The following is a 25911-nucleotide window of genomic DNA, read 5'->3' on the forward strand; positions in this document are numbered from 1 at the left end:
ACGAGGACACAATGGTGCACACGAACAGTCAGCGGAGGCTCGCGCAGTAAGGTGACAGAAAGCCGTTGTTCTTGAATCTCCGAAGTGTGATTTTGACTTTGACAAAATGAGGTTTCGTTTGGTGAAAAAGAACCTCCTTGCGCTGCTGGGTGTTTCCTTTGTAATTGGCACCCTCTTGTTGTCAACACGTGTGTTAACAGTTAACGATAATGTCACAACGGAGACTAACTTCGTCATTCAGGGAAATCAAGCTGAAGCCCTGAAGTTTAACTTCGGGTCGCTGCCAGAACTGAGAAAGTCCGTTTACAACGCAAATTATAAGCAGTGCATTCTCAATGCAGATCGCTTTCCAGGGGAACCTCTATTGGTGCTGGTTGTGCAGGTCCATAACAGGCCTGAATACCTCAAGCTGCTCATAAAGTCCCTGGAGAAAGCTGTTGAAGTCCACAGCTTCCTCCTTATCTTCAGCCATGACTATTTTTCAGAGGAAATAAATGCCATTGTGCAAGGGATAACTTTCTGCAAGGTACTGCAAATTTATTTCCCTTTCAGCGCTCAGCTTTATCCCAATGAGTTTCCGGGGCAGGATCCACGAGACTGCCCTCGAGACATATCCAAGGACAACGCTCTCAAAACAGGATGCCTCAATGCAGAACACCCTGACTCATATGGCCACTACAGGGAAGCTTTCATTACTCAAACCAAACACCACTGGTGGTGGAAATTACACTTTGTATGGGAGCGAGTGCAAGTGATGCAAGGCTACAGTGGCTTTGTAATCTTTTTGGAGGAGGATAATTACATCTTACCAGACTTTTTCCATTTCTATAAATCAATGGTGGAGTTCAAGATGAACAGCTGCCCAGACTGTGACATGCTAGCTTTGGGTAATCACAATGGCCTGAATGATTTCACCAGACAGTCCAATCAGGTGATGACCACTGGGTGGATGTCCACGAAGCACAACATAGGTATGGCCATCTCCAGGGAGGTTTACTACAAGCTTATGGGCTGCAACAATGAGTTCTGCACCTATGATGACTACAACTGGGACTGGACCCTGCAGCACCTCTCTGGAACTTGCATATCAAAGCCCCTCAAAGTGATTATTGCAGAAGGCTCCAGAGTTCTCCACACAGGAGACTGTGGCCTTCACCAGAAGGAGAACTGCAGGCCAGAGTGGGCTTTACAGAAAGTTGAAGAAAGCCTACAAATGACTAAGGGTAGCCTCTTCCCCCCATCTCTTATACTTACCAGAACAGAACCAGCAGAGCACAAAGCACATGTGAAAAATGGAGGATGGGGAGATGTTCGGGACCATAGTCTTTGTCATAATTATGCCAAACGTCTTTGAACTGTGCCTTTTTAAGTTCTATGGTATTTTACTGCAAAAGATGTGCCATTATTACAGCTTTTCAGGGTTTCAGGGGCTGCAAATAGTTTCCTTTTATTCTTTTCCAGTGAGGTCTTCCGTGAATTATGACTAAAAGAGGCGTGAGCATGTTGCATGTCCGCACAGTAGTTTTTTTGTTTTGTTTTGTTTTGTTTTTTTTTTTTTTAAATCACCAAAGCTGCAGTTGCCAAAGTCTTTCTTTATTTTTGTGTTTTGTATAAAGCCTGTGTGTTTTTCAGTGCTGGACAATTTCATGTCCAGAGGTTGTGTATCTCTGGGTGTCAAACAAGCCAAAACTAATGGATTTCTTGTACAGCAATGGAAGCTAAGAGTAAACTAAATTGGAGTGTGTATATACATGCAATAATTTGCGATTTTATTACAGATTCATTATTTTTTTGAGAACTGCACAAGACCTTTTCTTATTTTAAAGAAATGAAACTTGTGAGTGGTGCATTCAGTGCCACTGCAGTTTAGAAGTGTACGGCTGCAGTGTTTGCATTATGTGCTTTTTATGGTACAAATTGCTGAAACCTATAGGCAGATGTAATGTATAAAGGTTAAGTGAATGTGTATGACAATCTTCATAATGATGGAAAAGCTGAAGTTTTTTGGGCACCTATGTTGTCCTTTTTGACAAAAAGGGTTTATGCACATAAGTATGTTTGTTACTGAATGATTCTTACAAGCAATCGTAATTTTCGTCACGTGAGGCTGACTGACACCACTTAGTCAATCACTGTCCTGCCTGCTGAAGTGATCTCTGGTTGAAACAAAATGAACTGACTTGTTATTGATTTTGTTTTCTTTTGTGGGGACTTCTGATGCATGTATTTTGCTTTCTGAATGGTAAAAGTGACCTTTGGAGTCTGGTTGAAGTTTTTGTGTTCTGCAGACATCAAAAATCATCTGTGATTCTGTATTTCCACATTCTTTGTTAACTTTTTTTGGGATAAAACATGCAAATGAATGGGATTGACATTTAAAAAAAAAAAAAAAAAAAGACATTTTCTTGTCTGGTGCTGATTTTTTTTTTAAATATATAACAAAAATCTTTTAAGAACATATCATGATTTATGAAATTCCTTGTTTTGTTAAAATTGATTCAATGATGCTATAATTTCCTTAAAGATGACCAGAAGTGCTTTTTTGGTAACCTGATGAGTAAAGCTGTCTTAAGAGATTTTACATATTCATTGATAACATTGTTTTTGACCAAGTACCTACTTAATTATTTGCTTCTGTAATACTGGAAAACTCAAATTTCAGATACAAATTTTGGCAAGTGTCTGTATTCATTAAGATATGAAAATGGTTCATTTTGGGTCCAACATAATCTTTGTAGACAGTAACATCAGATTCATGTACACTGTAGCAGGTACTGGTGACCATGCATAAGTGAATAAAACCAATATTATTTAAATAAGATATAATGAAATAATACAATGTTATTAAAAGCACAATCAGTTAAATGTGATCATTAGGAGCATACTGTATGTCCTAGTACAAAGACATGTACTTTGTAAAAGTGACATTCAACGACGTGTTTGCATGTATGGAGTTTCACAACTCTTTGTGGAGAACTATTGACGATGAAACTGATGACCAAATTTTCTTAATTTTCTTTTGGTGTCTTATTTCTTTGATCTTCACTTGAAACTGCTGTTTGTTCACTTAATGTTTGGGAGAATAAAAGAGACTATTTTATTGCTCGTCTGATCATTAATAGATGTAATTATACTGATTCCGCACCGTGTATACGTGAGTCAGTTTGTTAAAAATACATCATGGCATGTGTGCATCTAATGCACAGACGTCAGGCCACTTGAGCTGCTAAAGCCTGAACAAAAGATGATCGGAGATCTGAGGTATTTGCACTATGTACGTCATATGACTTAACGGTGCTCTCATTGGTCAGATTCCATTCTGTGTTTATTTCCGGAAGTGAGTTATTGTCAGTGTCAGACTTTCCCATAAGAGTATCAAATCTGAGATCTACAACGCGGCAGCGAAAGGTAATGATTTTACTTGTACTTAGGCTATTAAATTCTGTGTTAGTATTTGTGTTGTAAAACAGGTGTCGCATCTCTTTAATGAGAATTTTTTACGTAGTAAATATGGTCAGTATTAGCTAGCCGTTAGCTGTTGGTCTCAGTAGCTTACGTAATTGACTTTTGACCACAACAGCAAGTGCCACGATTTGTAAAATTACCAATCGTGCCAGCTAAAAGTAACAACAGGATTTTTTTTTTTTTTGTAATCATATTTGTCATCAAGTTACAACAGAAACATGGGCCGAGCTCTGGTTTGTTTCAGTGCTAACATCACCGCTAGCCGGATGTAGCGATGCTCTTAGTAAAATAACGTTAGCTGAGACGACATAGTTAGCATTAGCTAGCCAATGCTGCTCTACCACTCTAAATTAACGCTAAAATTTATATCCAGGATGTGTTCATATCGTTGGCACAATTACACTTTAGTTAACTGCTGTTTCTAATCGCATCTGTCCACCTCTTTAGGACTGTCCACTTCCACAGGATGGCACATTGGTTTCACAGAAATCCACTGAAGGCAACGGCGCCCGTTTCCTTTAATTTTTATGGAGTGGCAGGGAGCCCCGCTGCCAATAAGATATGCAAGTATGTAACACGTCGAGAGCAGTGTTATCAGGCTGAACGGTTCCTGTGACCATTACCACTAACACTAACACAAATAGACATTGCTGGGATTGCTTTTATATTGAGTAATATAGCTCTCAGTATAATACAGAGTATTAATTCTTATTTGATTCACATTCAGTGACCTTAGGACAACCAGGGCGAGACTACTGGAGATGTTCACTGATGTCACCTGCACCCCTGAGATTATGAAAAATGCTACAAATGCATACTTCTCTGTCCTACAAGGTGTGTTTATTCTTATGCACCTTTATGGATTTTTAGATTTTTTTTTTTGTCTTACCACAGTTTAAAATCCCACAAAGATAGCTTTTGAAAATGCACTTTCTTACTTTTACTCTGCTTACCTTCATAGCTTATGTGTGCGTGTAGTCCATCACTGTTTACTAATGATAAACTGTGTCTTTCTTTTTTATCTTATAATATTGCATTCCTTTTTTAATCACTTTAATTTGCAACTAACTAGCTGTTTGTATTGTTTATAATGCTGGCTTATGATACACTAGGCTTTATCGTGTCCTTGGATGGAAGTACACAAGAGAACAAGATGAGATTCATCCAGAACTTTAAGTGGACTGACACCTTACAAGGAAACACACCAAGGCAGGACCATTATTGCACATTTAATCTGCTTTTCATGTTTGTGTGGTACTACTGAGCAAGTGGGCTGCTCTTAAACAAAAGCTAAAATAAAAGAGTGAAATGCTCATCAAGATGCTAAGAATGATCAGTCATCAACATCAGACAATTTTTATTTTGTATAGAAACAAAACAACCAAAAACATCAATTAATTATATGCACAAGCTCTTTTATTGAACTGATTCTCAACAGTAAGAGTAAGATTTTTCAGATGGCTTATTAAAGCATGTTGTTTGACCACACCAAGAGCAGCTTCAGCCACACTGGGCCAATGTTTTTTGCCATCTTAATGTTCCATTATTTCCTTGTCATCCCATCAGTGCCCAGCAAGATGTGGTGTTCGAACTGGTCTCCATGGCCTTCAATGTGGCTATCTGGTACACTAAGTTTGCCTCAAGATTAGCAGGGAAGGAGAAGTATGCACTCTCTTATTTATATTTATTTGAGAGATAGTAATCAGGCAATATGTAGAATGACCTTTTGGTATTATTGATTTGGACACTAATGTTTGCCTGTTTAATAGCATCACAGAGACTGAAGCAAAAGATGTTCACCGGAGCCTGAAGGTTGCTGCTGGACTGTTCAAAAATCTGAAGGTGAAAAACGTGGTGGAAAACACTTTATTAAAATAATAAATGTAACATGTGGACTCTATCTAATGAGATTGATTGAGCAGTCACTTACTTTTTCTGCTGCTTGATAAATAAATTCAAGCCAGGGTTGTTCCATGCCAAAACACCAGAATTCTGATCTTTTCAGAGTTTGTGTAATGAATTCTGAAAAGTCCATGTGAAAATTTCGTATAAGTTTACAAGACCTTGCAAAACTATTTTTAGTTCTGAATATTTCAAGCTTGACCATCAGAGCTACATGTCATCACTTCATCACCATGTGTGTTCTAACCCTCATCAGTTGCTTGGATTAGCCTCAAAGCTGTGTATGACTTTCATCAGTAATTTTTCTTCAAATTTGTAAAACCCGAGTGATCGCCTCCTTTAGTCTTTCTGTGCTATTGCACCTAAATCACTTTCTTCAAGGTAAACAACTTTGAAGTGTACTCCATCACAAACCGTCTGTTTGTTTACGTACCAAACCAATATGCCACTCGGGCCTTTTTGGAAATTTTGTTGTGAAGTGCATTGTGGGAATGGGAATTCCACACAGCTGCAGTGTGGCCGTAGCAGCAACAAACTGCTTCATTGCCTCTTGTTGCTCCAGCTGCGTGGAATTCCAAAAAGGCCTGAGTGACAGTTTGATTTTGGTTTGGTATGGACTACGGCTTGTGATGGAGTACACTTGTTCAACGTGAAGGAAGTGATTTAGGTGTGTTAGCACAGAAAGACTTGTGGATTAGTGATAAGGAGGCTGTCACTCGGGTATTAACGAATTTGAAGAAAAATTTGTGATGAAAGTCATACCCAGCTTTAAAGGACAACTTCTGGTATCCTATTTGTTTTGCCCACTTGTTGTTTTGCTGAAGCAAAAAACAGTAATATTGAGCATCTCCAAAACTGATCCCTTTTAGCATGATCATGTCTGTGATACTAAGTATGTTGCTCTTTTGTATTAGTAGCGACATGATTTACTCAACTGGAAAGGAGTTCCATTAAAGCAATGAATACTTATGACCGTAATAACAAGAAACATTTATAAATGGGTCAGTGACATGACTTTTTTTTTTGTTATCCCAGCTATTTATATATATTTAAAGGACTTAAAAGTTTAATATAACTTTACAGAATGCTCAAAGACATTTTTTAAAAGTAGTCTTGAATGGAAAATATAAAGATTTAATTTATTTTGGCTGTGAATTTAACAGTTTTTCATGAAAATGTCTAATTGGAACCATAAAAGCCTTGCACCAAACAATTTACCTTGATTAAAAGTGCAAAATTTGGATTAAAATGCCTCAAAATATAGTTTGGCATAATCTCTCATTATATTCATGTCATAGGAATGGAAGGCATTTTTTAAAAATAATTATTTAAATTTCAGTATTTACTTGGGGAATCTTGACAGTCAGATAAACTTAATGAATAGCCAAGATGGTGTAACGACCATTAGAGAGGCTATTTTGTTAATATTGCAAAAGAAGATCATGTGACAGGAAATTACATCATCAAGAAGGACACTTACTAATCCTACTCAACCTGTGTCAAGGTCATTATCGCTCTTAAAAATCTGACTAATTTGACATTTTTAGGACATGATGTCATGCACTGACGTTTACATATCAAGAAGTATGACCCAAGGTAAACTATGGAAATGGCTATGGAAAAACAAAAAAAAACGTATTAATTTGAAAAAATCTGTTTAAGATATTTATAATAAGGTCAAGGTTGATGATAGGCATCCATACTTATGCCTGAAAAATGATTTGAAATTGAAATGTCAATTGGCGTAACCAGTTACACCAATTGATCCCTTTAGTGAATGTTTCCATTTTAGGCCAGTATGGGTACATTTAATAATTACAGACCTATGATTTAAAAAAAAAAAAAAAAGAAGTTTTATAAGTAGTGATATCTGATAAAAGTAAACAGGCAGCTTTAAAAGAAATGAAACTTCGCTTTTTTACCAATACTTTTAGACTGATTAAATTCACATAAATAATCAATTTAATTTATTTTATAACCAAAAATATTTGTATATTTATTGAAATATCAATTTCATATGTGTTATTTATTTATTTCAATCAATAAATGCTTGAATATTTGTTATTTTCTGTCTTTCAAATTTTTAATTCATAGGAGACCATTTCGCAATATAATGACTGTCTCCCAGCTAATATCCCACCAGTGAAAGGAACACTCAAGATTCACCAAGTGATATCTGAACAAGTAGCTGATTGAGAGAGGTTTCATGTTTTTGTGCAAAGCCTGATGTATGCCACTGTTACAGCCCATTAACAGTTGACTTCTGCAACCAAACAAAAAAGAAAGAAGCCTTCCCTTCACCTCTCCTGAATGTCTGCAAAAGCTAAATGTCAAATTAGTTCTTGTAAGGTATGATAGTAAGCCTTTTGTTGGACAAGTCACTCAGGCATTGGGCAAAGACAGAGGGCCTAATTTACTAAGATCGCAAATAACAGGCGCAAACCTTTATCAAATCAGGCCCTTAAAGGTGAATTGCATGCAGCAGTTAGGTGAGAGGAACAAGTTCACCTGGCCTCATCCACCTGACATCTAGTTCTATGCTGAATCTGACGTACTGCTGACCTTGTCTGAGCCAGAACCGCTAAACTCACACCACTCAAAATTAAATTCTGACAACTGGAAAGATTTCCAAGCTCTTAAAATAAAGAAAAAATAAATAAATGGTCCTCCGAAGAGGGATGATGGTGGCGGGTTTAATAAAAGAATAGAATAAATAAATGAGTTGTTCATCTTGAGGACTATTAACTGACATTTTCCTTGTTTTATGCGCAGAGATGATTGTTCACTGTTTGATGTTGTTGCAGTATGGACAATGTTTGATTTGAATACATCAAAAAATAATTAGAAAAAACAATTTCAGTTACTCTTGTGGACTTTTATGCTATTATATACACTTTTATTATATTCAGTATTAATGTCTTCAATAACTGCTTTTGGCTCAGTGAGATGGCAGTGTGTTATGGTGTAACTGGTTCATGTCTTTTGGTGTAACCAGTATTTTACCCAAAATATTATGATAATGCAAAGTAAATATTTGTAGGATTTATTTTAAATGTCTATTGAAAGGTAAATAAAGATTTTATTTCTTTTCAATTAATTTGGTCAAAGGTTATGTGGAAAAACAGATGTGCTGCTTATGTCTGCTCAATGACACAAAAAAACACAAATTTCTGATTTAAATATTCTCTACCTTAGAATCTTTTAAAGGGCACTTGTAAAACAAAATGATGATTTAAATCTGCTCCCTCAGCTACTCATTTTGTAGACAAAATTTAAATACATTTCTCATTCTATTTGGGTTACTCCACTTGACATTTTCATGGACAGCAAGTTTTAAACCTAGGTAAAAAGTATAAATCCCCTCTCAAAATGTATCACACAAGCAAAACTGAAAAAATTAACACACTAATAAACTTGACTCAAGCATTGAAATTAAATTTTGTAAATATTTTTAAATTACTAACCTTGTCACCCATGTTTTGTCACTGACCCAAATAAGACATATTTAGGTGATCAATTGGGATGTTACATTCACTTCTGCATGTAGCTAATGTGTAATTTTTAAACATTCTTAGTTTAACTTAAAATTGAACATCTTGCCCTCCTCGTAGATTCTAAAGCTTGATATATTTTATGTATAAATATAGTGTGTTTAACATATTTAAAGCAATAGAATCTACAAGGTAGGGCAAGAATGTTATTTTAGATTTTAAAAGTCTAACCTAATGATTTTGCTGTATTTTCCAACATGATATCAAAATGAGTTCGGGTCAAAGGTCATGTTTGGTCATTATATGGAGCTGAATATGTATTAAAGGCACTATTAAGTATTACGTATATGCATGAATGATATACAAGTTGATAAAATTGCATAAGAGCTTTGATGTGATTTTTAGGAAATATTGCTGTTGCAAGGTAATGGCAAATGGGGGTGACTTCAGCTGCTGCTTTAGCAGCATCTGGAGGTTTACATAGTTGTAGAATATCAATATATGGCATAATGAGATGTATCCTTGGAATCAAAAATAAAACTTTTTGTGTAAGTCTATGAAAGTAGGCTAGGTAGGTACAGAAAGGAGACAAACCCTTTGTATTGAACACTCAGGAAACCTTAAGGATCCTTGTCAATGTGTTTGTTTAAGGAGTTATAAATGAACATCTGTAAAATTTTTATACTATAACTTTGGAGGTATTTATTTTATCACTGGTTATATTATATATAAATTGAACAGTCCATCATCAAGAACATTTTGATATTCTGTTCTTGTTGAGAAACTTGTTTTTGTTGCCATGAATTTAAAAACTCCTTGTTTCTGTAATAAGTTTGATGACCTTCATTTCATGTGTCTTTGCACACAAAAAATCAAGAAAATTCTGATGCTATATTATAGTCTATATTTAATAAGATTTGTTGTAGTTCTGTAACTTCTCCATATGAAAGAACTATATTTTATGGAATCAAAATATAATCTGAACCCTAATGGAGATATGGATTTAAATGAAAGATTGGGTAAGCAGTGAAATGCTTCAGGTTTGTTGTATGTTCAATACAACTTTCCATGCACTCCAGTGGAAAAAAAAGCAATTGATGAGGCTTAAAATACACATACTAATGATGAAATTTACTTAACAAAAAATATTTGGAATAGAACTGTACATTATAAGACGTCATGGAATTTTTACACGAATTTTCTCCAGGTAATCTATGCCACAAATTGGAAAGACAGTGGTGAGTTGGTATTGATTGGCTCAATAGTCCCATCCTGTATTTTTTCAGATACAAATGAATAAAACCCTTTTGAGCTTCTTTGTTTTTTGTTATAATTCTTTATGCAGGAAGTGCACATCCCTCGTCTCATCACTCCAGCTGAAAAGGGCAGAGACCTGGAGCCCAGAGTGATTGATGCTTATATTATCCAGTGCCAAGCAGAAGCACAGGAAGGTATTATAGGTCAAACACTGCACTGATGTAATAAAACTACATTGTATTTGTAGTATGTAATTCCCAAGGTGCATATTGTATGTGAAATGTTTCAGTTTGATTCTGCTTCTACCCTCTTTTTGTGTCTAAATTTTCCTCTGCATGTTGTGTGCAATGAAACAAGGATAATTTTGATGTGTGTGTGTGTGTGTGTGTGTGTGTAGGTCTGTAGGTACGTATGTACGTACAGCCATTAATGTAACCTATAACTTCTACAATTCAAGAGAAAAACAAACTGAAATCTTTTAGGGAGGGGAAGTAAAAATAAACAACTGAGATAATGTGGTTGCACAAGTGTGCAACTGGTGATATGGCTGTGTTCAGAGTTAACCAATCACATTTAAACACATATTAAATGGTGGTCAGCTCTCACCTGCCACCATTTTAAGTGCCTCTGATTAACCACAAATAAAATTTAACTGTTGTAGTAGGCTTTTCCTGACATTTTTGTAGACGCGTCTTACAGTACAAGCCAAGGTCCTCAGAGAGCTTCCAAAGCATCAGTCAGATCTCATTTTTCAAAGGTAAAAGAGAAGTCAGGAGAAGGATACAAAATAATTTCAAGGCATTAAATGTACCATGGAACATAATGAAGACAGTCATCATCCAGTGGAGAAAATATGGCATAACAGCGACATTACCGAGAACTGGGCATCCCTCCAAAACTGATGAAAAGACGAGAAGAAAACTGGTCAGGGAGGCATTCAAGAAGCTGACAGCAACACTGAAAGAGATGCAACAATTTCTAGCAAATACTCACGATGTAGTGCATATGACAACAATATCACATGTCTGAGCTATGGGGTATGGTGGCAAAACCAAAGCCTTATCTTGTGAAGAAAAGTACAAAAAAAAGAAAAAAGAAAAGAAAGAAGGAAAGGAAAGAAAGAAAAGTCCGGCAAAATTTTTTAAAAACACATTTTCAATCTCCCAAATATATGTAGGAAAATGTGTTATGGTCGGATGACACCAAGGTTGAATTTATGGCCATAATTCCAAAAGGTATATTTGGCACAAACGCAACACTGCTCATCACCAAAAGAACACCATACCTACAGTGAAGCATGGTGATGGCAGCATCATACTTTGAGGCTGTTTTTCTTACGCTGGAACTGGGGACTTAGTCAGGGTAGAGGGAATTTTGAACAGTTCGAAATATCAGTCAGTGTTGGCACAAAACCTTCACACTTCTGCTAGAAAGCTGAAGATGAAGAGGAACTTCATTTTTTAGCACGACAGTGAGCCAAAGCCCACATCCAAATCAACAAAAGAATAGCTTCACCAGAAGAAGATGAAGGTTTGGTAATGGCCCAGCCAGAGTCGAGAGTTGAGTCCGATAGAACATCTGTGGGGTGATCTGAAGAGGGCTGTGCTCAGGGGATGCCCTCGCAGTCTGACAGATTTGGTGCATTTTTATACAGAGGAGTGGGCAAATATGGCCACATCAAGATGTGCCACGCTGATCCTATCCAAACAGACCGAGTGCAGTAATAAAAGCCAAAGGTGCTGCAAAAAAGTATTAATGTAAGGGTGTGTATATTTATGCAATCAGGTTATTGTAAGTTTTTTATTTTTCCCCTTAAAATACTTCAGTTTGTTTTTCAGTTGACTTGTACAGGTTATAGGTGTCATTAATGGTGGAAAAAGTTTTGAAATGATATGTCTTGGTCATGGTGTGTGTATATATATACATATATGTGTGTGTGTGTATATATATATATATATATATATATATATATATATATATATATACACATATGCGCATTCATTTTGACTTTCAACTATGAAAAAGAAAATGTGACCAATATCTGAACTTCTGAAATTAATCTATTTTAACAATTCCATATTTTCTGTGTTTTTATCATGATGGATTTCTTTTTTTTTTCACAGTGACAATTGCCCGAGCAATTGAGCTCAAGCACAATGCTACTCTCATTGCCGCTTTGGCGTTTGAGACGGCTAACTTCTACCAAAAAGCTGGTGAGTGATTTTGGTTTTAATCATGTCTGTCCCAGCCACATAATCGTGGATAAATATGGCAGTTTTTTTGTTTTGTTTTTTTCCTGCTGTACTTGATGTTGCTTTTTCACCAAGGACAGCAGAGGTTATGTTTTCATTGGGGTTTGTCTGTTTGTCTGTTTGTTTGTTTGTTTGTCTGTCTGTCTGTCTGTTAGCAAGAGAAGTCAAAACATTATGGATGGATTTTGATGAAATGTTCAAAAAATGTTGATACTGGCACAAGGAACAAATTACTCAATTTTGGTGGTGATTGGGGGGGGGGGGGGGGGGCGCTTATCTTCCTTGGTGGAGGTCTGGGCTCTCCGAGTGCTTTTCTAGTTGTGATTTGTGATAATAATAGACGTAACCATAGTTAAGGTAAGTAACATTAGCTTATGTGTCTCTCCAGACCACACACTCAACACTTTGGAGCCAGAGTGCAGCAGCAAGTGGAGGAAGTATCTGCAGCTGAAGCAGCACTTCTACATGGCTTATGTAAGTCCAGACACATTGTCCTCAGTCAGCTTTGTTGACTTTGATGAGCCTTGTTTCCAAATCTGTTTTTTTGGCACAAAGTGATTTTAGAAAGTCTGTAAGTATGTGATTCTAATTAGATTCCTACACAGGCCCGGACTGGCTAATCGGGAGGACCGGGACAATTCCCAGTGGGCCGGTATAATATTTGGGCCGCGAGGGCTGGAGTTCACGTTAAATATATATTTAATATTTTATTTATTTATTTTTTGGGGCCGGTTTTCAGTCATAGCACTGAGTTGATCACGTAATCTGCAGCCGCTGTTCCTGGGCCCCACCCCCTCTACTAGCAAACTGTTTGTTTTCTTCCTCTTTTTTTGCGGACACATCGTGACCTGAAGTAACATGTCCTTGCATACGGTTAGTAGCTCTAGACTGTAGCTGTGGAGCATATACGATCTGTGCTCTGTAGGCTGTGGATGGTCAGCTGTGTTTGCTGTTTGAAACATGGATAGTAGAAAGAACAAGGGTGGTGTGGAGAAGCAAGAATTAAAAAGAGGAAAGCTCTGGAAGCAAACGCAGCCAAATGTGACAAAATCTGCAACTTTGTCACAAAAACGACCTCCCAGTTGGAAACAACTAATGAGGACGATGAACCGGGTAAACCACCTTTCAAGTTAGTTAATTATCGAGTCAGTGAATTGTGTGGCATTGTGGCGTGTAACATAACGTTATGCAGTTTAAATAATAGTATGATGCGAGGCCACATAACTGGGAAACTTTGTCTTGTAGCTCCTCAGAGTCAGAAAGAACATTCAGCAGCAGACACCGGCCATGAGCCCACAAGTCCAGAGTGGGCAGGTAGGACCGCTCAGAGAGGGAAGATTATTAATAAATAGGCTCCATTGAAGAGTATGGTGTAAGCCTGTTCAGTATGAAAGGTGCTCTGAGATGCTCCAGGATTCAGCACTACATGAATGAAACTGACACCAAGGCCTTGCAAAACAGAAGATTTGTGCTGAGAATTATGAGCATTTTTAAAATGTGCTTTAGTGTCAGAAGCAGAGCCAGGAGCCAGTAGTGATGAGGGGATTGTTCCTGTCAGGATGGAAGGAAAAGGTGAGCTGTTGGAACAGACTGTGTGAACAAGCATTAGTTCCAATAAAACCACTTTCTAGACCCAAACCATAGTCCTGACCTATTTTAATTTTTATTATTAAAAGTGAGACAGTAAATACACAAAGCCCACAACTGAAAGGCAATAGCACAAAGTAATATTAAATAAAGCTGCATATTTTGCCAATGTAAATATCTTAATTAGTAAAGTAAGTCCAAATGTCTGTAGATATTATTTTTTATTGGGATCCAGGTGCAGGTGAGTCTAGACAAACTGGAGGAAGTGTGAAAGGGAGAGCAGAGTCTGCTGATGACAGAGGAGCAGCTCAGCAGCACAACCCTGAACCACTAGTCACAAATGAGACAGATGAAGATGAGTCTGCTGTTAGCTTTGGTTCCTCTGCTCACCCTCAGTCACAGGACATACAGACAGTTTTTTTCTTATCATCCTCATCAAACCCCTAATATCACTATACCAAAAGTTTTCAATAGCAACGATGGAACAAACCACAAGTAAGTTGTGATGGAAATCTTTTGTTGCAGAGGATACAAAAATGATAGTTATTAGAAAGTGCAGCAAGCTTTATTTTTTATTTATTTTTTTTTTATTTAATATTTTTTCCTATTCTTTCATTTCATTTCAAACATTTTAAAGGTTTGAAAAATGTTAACACTTATAAGAACAAAAATATAGATTCTGTTATTGTTGTGTTGTGAGGAATAATAATGTTGGAGATGTCGATGTACACTCACTGTTGAAATAAATCCACATTGTGAAGCAACCTTTACTTGCACTGAATTGGAAATATTTTAGAAAATACACTGAATTAGAAGGCTTTGCAGAACAGTGTGTAGACCTAACATGTAAGGTTATAATTCCATGATTTTAATAATAATCGGTCATGATCTAAAGTGGGCCGGTGTGAGGTATGAAACTCCAGGGCTGAAAATGAGTCTCAGTCCCGCCCTGTTCCTACACATTGGGAGTGTCCAAAATGCCATGCTTATTAGTAGGCTAAAACAGTATGTCTGAACCATATTTCATTCATTCATTTCACTCATCTAGAACTTCCACTGTACTAGTAATGTCGCAAAACTGTTTACTGCACTACCTCCAAAGACAGCCAGCCTGTCAGCAATGTATCTATTACTACCACTTATCCTATTTATTTTCATATTTTCACTGAAAACCTTTGCAGTTTTACTGTCTAGCTACCTAAATACTGCAAATAAGTGTTATAATGCCTTGCTACCTATATTCATACCAGTCACTCTAGCCACTTTATGCCCATACCTGCTGCTGTGCCTATCCACCTTCAGGGTTTGCACATGCCTGAGGAACAATTTATTTATGTGAGTTTAATAGCCAGTAGTTTATATTAGTTTTACTGTACAGTTTATGTAAATTCTTGTAGTCTTTAGTGTTTATTTTATTGTTTGTATATTAGTCTTATTGTATATATTGCTACTTGCTTACTTTTGTGTGCACATGATGGTGTAGCTTGACATCTCGTTGTACTTGTATAACGACAATAAAAGGCTTTCTATTCTATTCTATTCTATTCTATTCTATTCTATTCTATTCTATTTCTATATTTTGAAACCAGTAGTTTGTGATTTGCATCCTGTATCTGAGTGAATATTACAGTGTACAATGTCTGGACACTTTACTCGCTTGAATGTCCCACAAAGCACTGCAGTCCTGGCAACAATAGACTATGACAGACAGTGGTAAGTCTAATAGCTTGTACTCAATAGTATTAAACAGATGCCTGTACAATCCATTGTATTACACAAAGGTATAGTATTCAGTACGAAATACATGCCGATCCTGGCTGTAGTCAGTCTGTCGTCACAGATGCAGGTAGAGGTGAGATGGGCTGATTCAGGGATGTGCACAGGTAGACCCGAGGTGTCCCTCAAGACCAGCCCCTCTGGCCTCGGTGCCCTTCTGGCGATCGTTTTTTTTTTTTTTTTTTTTTTTTTTTTAATGTAATTATTTCTTTTTTTTCCTCATTCAAAGAAGACAATAGAGTCCGCATCGACATGACATTATAATCATATTTTAATATTAAGTTAAATCCAGATCATTCCCAGTGCCTCCTGTCCTTCCCTGAGTCCTCCTCCTCTCACTGCCTCTCTCTCCGGCTCCGTGTTCGACTAATGCGGTCGGAGCTCCGCTGTTGCTGATCACACATCGCATGGCCTCGACTTTTTGTAAGAGACAAACTGGCAAGAATAGCGGTACCTTTGACTTACAACTGTTTAAGCAAGTCTTTGTCCCGTTCCCCACAAGTTTGGCTGGTTAGTGTAGCCAGTAACCCAACACGAACGTGTGTCAGCTGATTAGCTATCGCAAGCAGAGAGGTCACGGACCACGGCCCGGTGATACTAATTCAGTGCATTTGATAATGTGAGGAGAGATGGAGGGGCGAACCAGCAAACTGATCAAAATCCTCTGCTACTTATTTGTGTGAAAAGTTGTGAGTACCCGGTATATTTCCAGAGTCACAAATCTATAATAGCCTCTTATTCTAAACTGTGTCTAAAAGTGCGTGTTGTTGTGGTGTCAGGCTGAACAGAGGCAATGTACAGGGGTTGGACAAAATAATGGAAACACCTTTAAAAAATCAACAAAATATAATTTAATATGGTGTAGGTCCGCCTTTTGCGGCAATTACAGCCTCAATTCTCCGAGGTATTGATTCATACAACTTGTGAATTGTTTCCAAAAGAATTTTAAGCCATTCTTCAGTTAGAATACCCTCCAACTCTTTTAGAGACGATGGCGGTGGAAATCGACGTCTTACTTGAATCTCTAAAACTGACCATAAATGCTCAGTAATGTTGAGGTCTGGGGACTGTGCCGGCCATACGAGATGCTCAACTTCATTAGAATGTTCCTCATGCCATTCTTTAACAATTCTAGCTGTATGGATTGGGGCACTATCATCTTGAGGTGAAGGTGTTTCCATTATTTTGTCCAACCCCTTTAGTTTAGTTAGTTAGTGTAGTTTCTGGGGAGTCGACCAGAGGAGCAGATCAGAGGTGGGCACCCAGACGCTAGGCTTCATGTTACATTCGCATTGATTGGAGTATTACACACAATATTAAAGTTAAATCAAATCCCCTTTTTTGGAAAATATTGGGATGTGAAGTTTCAGATTATTAAATTATTGTCAAAGTTGTTGTTTGTCATTATAATAAGTTACACAAGCTTGAAAAAAAATCTGTATGTCTACAACACAGGTGTCCAACATGTGGCCCGGGGACCAAATCCGGCCTGCCAGAGGGTTCAATCCTGCCCCTGGGATGAATTTGTGAAATGCAAAAATTACACTGAAGATATTAATAATCAAGGATGTTCAAATAATTTCAGGTCATTTCAGTCTAAAGTGGATCAGACCAGTAAAATGCTATCATAATAACCAATAAATAATGAAAACTGTAAATTTGTCTCTTTGTTTTAGCGTAAAAAAAGTAAAATTACATAAAAATGTTTATATTTACAGACAAGCTTTTTACAAAAAATGTGAATATCTGAAATGTCTTAAAGCTATACCGTATGATGTGGCATTTTTACACTTTTCTTTTGTCATCTTAAAATGCCACTAATAAGTGTGTGTCAAACTAAAATGTAAAAGAAATCCGCCAGGTATTGAAACTCAAAAATGTTTAATTCTCATATATTTCTGATAAAAGTCTGACCAATCATTTTATTCGGTCCGAATAAAATAATTGGCCGAACCTGACTGAGCCTCCTGTCAATCATCCATTACTGCCGTCCAGCATCTGATCCATTATCGCCGCCTCACATCCGATATGTGTCCCTCTGAATCTGACGCTTCACTGGCACTGCTTCTCCTGTCACTGACCACAGTCTACTGTCTAGGATGTGTTTGGATAGAACCGACATGCACATGTGGAAGGGATTAAACGAATTTATGAACAGAAATGACAACCGAGGGGCACAAACCGGAGTCTGATGAATGAAGGATGGAGATAAAAGTCCGGAAGTCAGCTGTACTGGACTGAACAGGTCTGCATAAAGCTCAGCTTTTATGACGGTGGGACTCATATAGGTAGATGTACATGGTGTCACACAATGTAAGATGATGTAGGATGATAATTGTATGGACTATGAAACTTCAAATGCCCACGGAAAATACGCGGAGGCCGCGCGTTCACAGTGCGCGCGCCCATCCCCTGGGCACTGCAGTGAAGACACTGACCCGGTGCTGCACAGACCAGGTCTACTGATGGAACAGGAGCCGCGGGCCCCCGGCAGGTGGATGATGCATCTGATTACTGAGGGAGGGGTCCGCGGACACGCCAAAACGGACCGGACCTCCGCCTCTGCTTCCTCCTCCATTTCCATCGCGCATCAGATGAGAGGAGGAGGGAGGAGGAGCCTCAGAGCTCAGGCAGAGGGAAGGGGGCGGGGCTTTGGAGGGAGGCGGGTTATTCATGTTCAAACTTTTACTAAGTGCTATGAGAAATGCCACATCGGTAGGTATAGCTTTAAGGCCTATGCTCATTGAACTTTACAAGTAGAATGTTTTTTGTTTGTTTTTTTCTAGTTATTTGGTGTGAAAAGTGTAAGGCCATTGCAGTAGCAGTACATTGTTTTGTAGAGTGCTAACATATGTGTAATACTGAATAAACAGTGATGGCAAGTTATTATGGACCAGTATTTATGAAAACGCTGCAGATCAGGATTGTCGGGCTCGGGAGAGGGGTGCCCTTTTTCGTTGGCTGAGGACCTGCCCCTCTAAATGTCTGTGCACGCCACTGGGCTGGTTACCAAGATTACTTGCTCCTGATTGGTTAAGAAATGTGTATTCACATCCTGAGCACTGTGTCTGTAGAAGATACATTCTGCTGTTTATTTACACAAAAGGTAGTTTGAATGTTAGTATAGATTTTGAGTGTGGACCAATGCTTTTTAGTATATACCAGTACTGCCAGGTGGGAAATATTCAAGTATTACCAGAGGTTTATTGACTACATTTGTACGCTAATGGTTACTAGTGTTGTACACTGTTGCTGCTATAGAGAAGTACAAGAGAAACACTGTAGAACTTAGGAGTGTGCTTAAGGGTTTTTGTGAGAAAAACTATTCAAGTTCTCTACATTGAAATCAGGGTACAGGCTGTTCGTGGATATAGTCAAACCAGATAGTGTTACCATGAGCCACTTGACCTCTGGTAAATTGAAATAATCACAGATCTTAATGACCTTAATCCTATGCACATCTGCCAGGTCTGTAATGTGTAAAATAAAAAATTTCACTTCAAATGTCCTCCTCTATTTCAACAAACACTGAGGTCCTGTGGTAATCCTAGTCCTGTGTGAACTGACATATCTATAGTTTGTTGGATTTTGCAACACTTTTGTTTCCTCTGTGCATTTATTAAGCCAATTTTGGCCAAAGACAATGGAGGCTAGCTACTGTTGATAAGTGGAAGTTTTTAAAATGTTATGGGTGGAGACTCAGTGGGCTCATGTCATGATATAACATGAACGTTCACTGAAAGACCAAGCTTAAATTCTTCAGCATCATCTCAAACGATTGTGAGATGGATGAACGTGCACAACTAGAGTGAGGAACATTTTTCTGTCTTTCAACAGTTATCTGGAAGTGATGAGCCTGCCCTCAAAATCAGAACTGGGGAGCGACATTACTAATTTGAGTAAAAATACACTTTGCTTATCCCACGTGAATGCGTTACGTGCATCTCAGATGTGAGGGGTGAATTTCCAAATCATGGCAAGTCCATAAGTTGTACTAGTCCCATGTGAAGAGTGATTTAGACATGGAGTCAGCAAAGGGCTCTAAGCACAAAACAGACTCCATCATGAACTTTGTCTTAGCACATGAGCTTTATTAACCAGTTGAACCTTATTATTGTGTTTTAGGAAAAATGATCATGCATGACAAGTACATAGTTTCAGAAAAAACAAGCGCCTCTTTTCCACTGCATCCAGATTTGAGCCTTTTAGTTAAAAGAAGAACATGAATGTAGTTATAAGGTTTGAGGAAGGGACCCACTCAAATAAAAAGATCCCAAAACCGATAACGCAAAGTCTCCTCACCACATAGCTTATAGATGTGCTACCTTTTCAAGCCCATTTAACTTTCATTATTCATTATTATTATGCAAAGATAATGTAGTGCAAATCCTGTGAGTGTTTAAATCAGAATTGTACGTACTGCCTATGTTGACAGTTATCAATAGTTGCAGGCTTCTTCCCCATTAAAAGGCAGAAAGGGATAAATAAATGAAGAAAGGGAGGATAAACCTTCCATACTCATTTTTTGTTTTGTCTGTATATACACCCAGTCTTATGGTTGCACTCATTCATACTGTTTACAGGCTTACTGCTACCATGGACAGACACTACTGGCCAGTGACAAGTGTGGTGAAGCCATAAGATCCCTCCAGGAGGCAGAAAAGTGTACGTTGACATACTTCCTATGTGTTCTGCTCGAGCAGTATATTGGAGTATATTGCAATATATTCTACTGCATATTCATATAGACTGAGAAATGTGTAGAGATGGAAATGACAACTTTGCTGCAACAACAAACCTTTTGGTGGCCTAAAACTTTTGTACAATACCGCATAGGGACCTTACAGTATATGTAATCAATATTTTCCAGTTTAAAAATTTTTAAGGGAAAATCAGATAACGCTTCTTGGGGAAAATATGCAAACATTGCCTTTTATGCCCCAGAGCCACTTTTCCCATGATCTATAGCTAAATCAGTGACAGATATTGTAGGAATTAGCAAGTTGAGCAATGGCCTCTATGCACAGCCCCACTACTTGCTAAACTTCAGGTGGGTTCTTTATTTCCTGTCTTTCATTATTGGACACACTGATTAATCCAGGTGTCCCTGCTACTTCTTGTTGTGACTACTGATTAATTAGGCACACCTGGATTAATCAGAAAGACAGGAAATAAAGAACCCACCTGAAGTTCAGGAAGTAGTGGGGCTGTGCATAGAGCCCATTCAACTATTTTTAAAGAGCTTTTTTTTCAAAGCATGGATCAGGTTTTGTTTCTTTAATGTCAGTTTTTTATGCAGGGTAAAATAACTTACGGATAAGCTACAACTAGATTAGTACTACACAGAATAAAAATGTGGAGATTTATTTTTATGATCCTTATGGTTTCTTGTGATAAACTTTCCTAAACCTCATCGGTAGACTGTGGGAAAACATCACTGCAGCACACAAAGGTTATGGATGAGAGCAGAGAGTATTGTTTAATGAACCCCTGAGAGTAGATTGTTTAGCTTTAGTAACTTGGAGCTAAAGCCCATTTAAACCATCCTAAAAAGGTCACTACACAGGTGTTTCCTGTGTGCTTGTTTCCGCAGTTGTTTTTGAACACATCCATGTATAAATTGAAGAGTCCAATCTGTTTGCCTCTCTGGATTGTCTGTTGTATTAACATGAAGATGTTTGTTTTAAGGTTATTCCCGTGCTGAGTCGCTGTGTAAAGAATATCGTCAGACCAAAGGCCCAGGCACCACTGCCAAGCCGTCGGAGCAGCTGTTCTTCCTCAAACTGGGTGGCTTCATTAAGAACACGCTGGAGAAATGCCAGAGAGAAAATGGCTTCATGTGAGGCGCTCGCAGAGAATACAGACACATTTTCCTTTTTCAAGATTCAAGAAGTTTATTGTCATATACACAGCAGTACTGAGTAATGAAATTCTTTCTTTGCAAGTTCTCTTCACACGACTAACATAACTAACATAGCATATAACATAACTTAACTTAACTAAAATTAAAGGTCCTGTACAGAGAATTCGTTTAAAGTGGATTGCAGCGACACCTTCGGCCAGAATCGGTGGTGTTTTTAGGGGACAAAGACTCCGCTTCCCATGAGCACTAGCACCTACTGTCGTAAAAGCATAACTCTGGCCAAGGTGTTTTGAAGCTAATGACTGAAGAGCGGATACTCTTTATAACTCTGCATTTCTTTTTTCCAGACAGTAACTTGCAGGTTGCAAAGTGACGTTTGAAATGAGATAACAAGTAAACTTCATAAAGTCCGTTTGTAGCGTAGTTTAGTAATTGGCGTGAAAATGAAAGTGAAACCAAACTTTGAAAGTCCGACTCCTGCTTCTATGTCTCTTTTACTCCGGAGCTCCAGAGTGTTCCTCACAGACCAGTCGGTGTTCTAAGACATGTCCCAATAACATACATTTGCTCTAGCTTTTCCACAAAGTATTCACACATTTTCATACATTACTTCAGTCATTCAGCATCTTCATCATCCTGCATTAGCAGTTCAGTGCTAGCTGCTTCAGCCTTCTGCATTCACAGTATTCTACTTTTATAATTTTCTTGTTCCTGAAGGACAGTTTAGTATCCAGGCCCCTGCATGAACATGAAACTCCATTCAGAAACATTTCAGTCTCACCTTACAAAGCCCTTAGTTTGGGTCTGAAACAATGCTGCAAATAAAACATATTACCGACGCCAAAGAGCTAGCTGTGCGGCTAACACAGAAGCGTTTACTAGGTGTTTGACTGAGCTACCAACAGCCACTATAGTCAAATACCATGTTCCAATGTATATGTATAAAGAACAGAAGCATTCTATACCTGTGTAGAAGGAAGAGGGCCAACTCCGGGTCTGTTTTCATTCCTTTTAACTCCCTTAGTTCTCTCCATCGGTTCAATGCAGAGGTTTACTGGTGTTTTAGTCTGTGCTCTATCACTCTCCCATTTAGTTTTCTTTTTCTTTCTGCCAGTCCAGCTCCAGTTCCAGTGTCCACCATTACAAAAAAATAAATCCAAGAAATCCCTTTCTTTAGGAAAAAGGACAGATCTTACTCCTCACTCGTTAAGCTTATGTCTCACTACTGAACTGTGCTGGTTGGTGTGGTGTTGTCATAGTGATGTAAGTCTGCCATAAATCAGTCCAGTCTTGTCCGACCCGACCAGGGAAGCTGGAAATAGCATTTGGAAAAAACCTATTTTGGTGCTGATAATCTCATTTTAAATTGTGGACTACAATCAGGCATATATATAAAAAATTAGACTTTTTTAAGATCACATAGAAAGTCTGTACAGCACCTTTAAATAAAGGAAATAAACTGTTCAATTAAACTATTTATACTGAACTAAAAAAAACTAACACACACACACACACACACACATATATATATATATATATATATATATATATATATATATATACACACACACACACACACTATATTGCCAAAAGTATTTGCTCACCTGCCTTGACTCGCATATGAATTTAAGTGACATCCCATTCCTAGTCTATGGGGTTAAATATGACGTCGGTCCACTCTTTGCAGCTATAACAGCTTCAACTCTTCTGGGAAGGCTGTCCACAAGGTTTATAGAAGTGTGTTCATGGGAATTTTTGACCATTCTTCCAGAAACACATTTGTTAGGTCACACACTGATGTTGGATGAGAAGGCCTGGCTCTCAGTCTCTGCTCTAATTCATCCCAAAGGTGTTCTATGGGGTTGAGGTCAGGACTCTGTGCAGGCCAGTCAAGTTCATCCACACCAGACTCTGTCATCCATGTCTTTATGGACCTTGCTTTGTGCACTGGTGCACAGTCATGTTGGAAGAGGAAGGGGCTAGCTCCAAACTGTTCCCACAAAGTTGGGAGCATTTAATTGTCCAAAATGTCTTGGTATGCTGAAGCATTCACAGTTCCTTTCACTGGAACTAAGGAGCCAAGCCCAGCTCCTGAAAAACAACCCCACACCATAATCCCCCCTCTACCAAACTTTACACTTGGCACAATGCGGTCTGACAAGTATCGTTCTCCTGGAGACCGCCAAACCCAGACCCGTCCATCAGATTGCCAGATGGAGAAGCGCGATTGGTCACTCCAGAGAACATGCCTCCACTGCTCTACCGTCCAGTGGCGGCGTGCTTTACACCACTGCATCCAGCGCTTTGCATTGCACTTGGTGATGTATGGCTTGGATGCAGCTGCTCGGGCATGGAAACCCATTCTATGAAGCTCTCTGCACACTGTTCTTGAGCTAATCTGAAGGCCACATGAAGTTTGGAGGTCTGTAGCCATTGACTCTGCAGAAAGTTGGCGACCTCTTCGCACTGTGCGCCTCAGCATCCGCTGACCCCGCTCCGTCAGTTTACGTGGCCTACCAATTCGTGGCTGAGTTGCTGTCATTCCCAAACACTTCCACTTTCTTATAATACAGCTGACAGTTGACCGTGGAATATTTAGGAGCAAGGAAATTTCACGACTGGATTTGTTGCACAGGTGGCATCCTATCACAGTTCCACGCTGGAATTCACTGAGCTCCTGAGAGCGACCCATTCTTTTGCAAATGTTTGTAAAAGCAGTCTGCATGCCTAGGTGCTTGATTTTATACACCTGTGGCCATGGAAGTGATGGGAACACCTGATTCTGATTATTTGGATGGGTGAGCGAATACTTTTGGCAATATAGTGTGTGTGTGTGTGTGTGTGTGTGTATACATATACATATATATATATATATATATATATATATATATATATATATATATTCATTCATTTTCTGAACCCGCTTTATCCTCACTAGGGTCACGGGGGTCGCTTGGAGCCTATCCCAGCTACATAGGGGCGACGGCGGGGTACACCCTGGACATTTCGCCAGTTCATCGCAGGGCTGACATATAGAGACAAACAATCACTCTCACATTCACACCTATGGGCAATTTAGATTAACCAATTAACCTATTAGTGCATGTCTTTGGATAGTGGGAGGAAGCCGGAGTACCCAGAGAGAACCCACGCAGACATGGGGAGAACATGCAAACTCCACACAGAAAGTGTGGAGTTTATATATATATATATATATATATATATATATATGTGTGTGTGTGTGTGTGTATATGTGTATATATATATACATACATATATATATAAAGGAAATAAACTGTACATTGATTGATTGTGCAAGAAACAAAATACTGTCACAGTGGTAAGACAGTGAGTGCAAATATTATTACTGTTGTGCAAATATGCAAGATACAGATATGAGATATGAGTTGCGGTCAGTCAGTGGTCCAGTAGCCTGATGGCCTGTGGATAAAAACTGTTCCTTAATATGGTTGTCTTTGCTTTCACGCTCCTGTAGCACCTGCCAGATGGCAGCAGGAGTGTTAACAGTATGTGCTGTGGGAGGTTGTGGTCCTTGACAATATTGTGTGCCCTCTTTGTGACCCAGATGAGATGTCCTGTAGTGGTGGGAAGGCTGCTCCACAGATGAACTGTGCCATTTTAATGACATGTTGGAGAGTCTTTTTGTCCTGAATGGTGCAGCTTCCATACCACACAATGTGTCAGGATGCTCTTCACTGTACATCAGTAAAAGTTGCTGAGGAGTTTCATGAATAATCCAAATTTCCTCTGCTTTCTTAAGAAGAGTCTCTGTTGAACCTTCTTGATGATGTGCTGTGTGTTGTGAGCCCAGGTGAGATTCTCGCTGATGTGAGTACCGAGAACTTTGAAGGTCTTCACCCTCTTCACCTGAGTCCCGTTGATGTGCAATGGGATGTGCTGGTCTCTCCTCCTCCTTAGGTCAATAATCATCTCCTTTGTCTTTTCAGCGTTTAAGGAGAGATTATTTTCCTGTTACCAGGACACCAGCTGAGCCACCTTCTCCCTATAGGCTGCTTCCTCTCTGCCAGTAGTCAGCCCGATGACAGTTGTGCCGTCAGCAAACTTGATAATGGAGGTGTTGCTCTGGAAGGGGACGCAGTCATGGGTGAAGGGAGTAAACAGGAGTGGACTGAGCACACAGCCTTGGGGGGACTACCCAGTGGGGTGGGGTGGGGGTGTCAGTCCAAGGGTGAGGAGCTTCCCAGTCAGTTTGCTAGGAATGACAGTATTAAATGCTGAACTGTAGTCTACAAACAACGTTTGAACATAAGCGTCTGTGTTGTCGAAGTGTGACAGG

At 38.7% G+C, this 25911-nt stretch overlaps 2 protein-coding genes across 2 annotated transcripts in view; both read left to right on the forward strand.

Moving 5' to 3' along the window:
* The first annotated feature begins 83 nt into the window (after positions 1-83).
* LOC115414590 (alpha-1,6-mannosyl-glycoprotein 2-beta-N-acetylglucosaminyltransferase) lies at positions 84-2396 on the forward strand. Its single transcript, XM_030127809.1, has one exon. The coding sequence runs from the start codon at positions 107-109 to the stop codon at positions 1352-1354; it is 1248 nt and encodes a 415-aa protein (XP_029983669.1). The 5' UTR covers positions 84-106; the 3' UTR covers positions 1355-2396.
* Positions 2397-3312: 916 nt separating this feature from the next.
* brox (BRO1 domain and CAAX motif containing) overlaps positions 3313-25911 on the forward strand; it is a 36478-nt gene continuing 13879 nt past the window's right edge. Inside the window, exons 1-11 of the mRNA XM_030127810.1 lie at positions 3313-3408; positions 3913-4032; positions 4193-4299; positions 4578-4674; positions 5032-5127; positions 5235-5307; positions 10204-10309; positions 12239-12328; positions 12756-12841; positions 20314-20395; positions 21419-21569. Of these exons, the coding sequence (XP_029983670.1) occupies positions 3932-4032; positions 4193-4299; positions 4578-4674; positions 5032-5127; positions 5235-5307; positions 10204-10309; positions 12239-12328; positions 12756-12841; positions 20314-20395; positions 21419-21569 (989 nt within the window). The 5' untranslated portion in view covers positions 3313-3408; positions 3913-3931. The remainder of the gene's footprint in view (positions 3409-3912; positions 4033-4192; positions 4300-4577; positions 4675-5031; positions 5128-5234; positions 5308-10203; positions 10310-12238; positions 12329-12755; positions 12842-20313; positions 20396-21418; positions 21570-25911) is intronic.

The sequence above is a fragment of the Sphaeramia orbicularis genome, chromosome 24 (assembly GCF_902148855.1).
Source record: "Sphaeramia orbicularis chromosome 24, fSphaOr1.1, whole genome shotgun sequence".
Lineage (NCBI taxonomy): Eukaryota > Metazoa > Chordata > Actinopteri > Kurtiformes > Apogonidae > Sphaeramia > Sphaeramia orbicularis.

What these genes read in the sequence shown, in the direction of transcription:
- LOC115414590 (XM_030127809.1), top strand. Translation starts at nt 107, where the DNA reads ATGAGGTTTCGTTTGGTGAAAAAGAACCTCCTTGCGCTGCTGGGTGTT.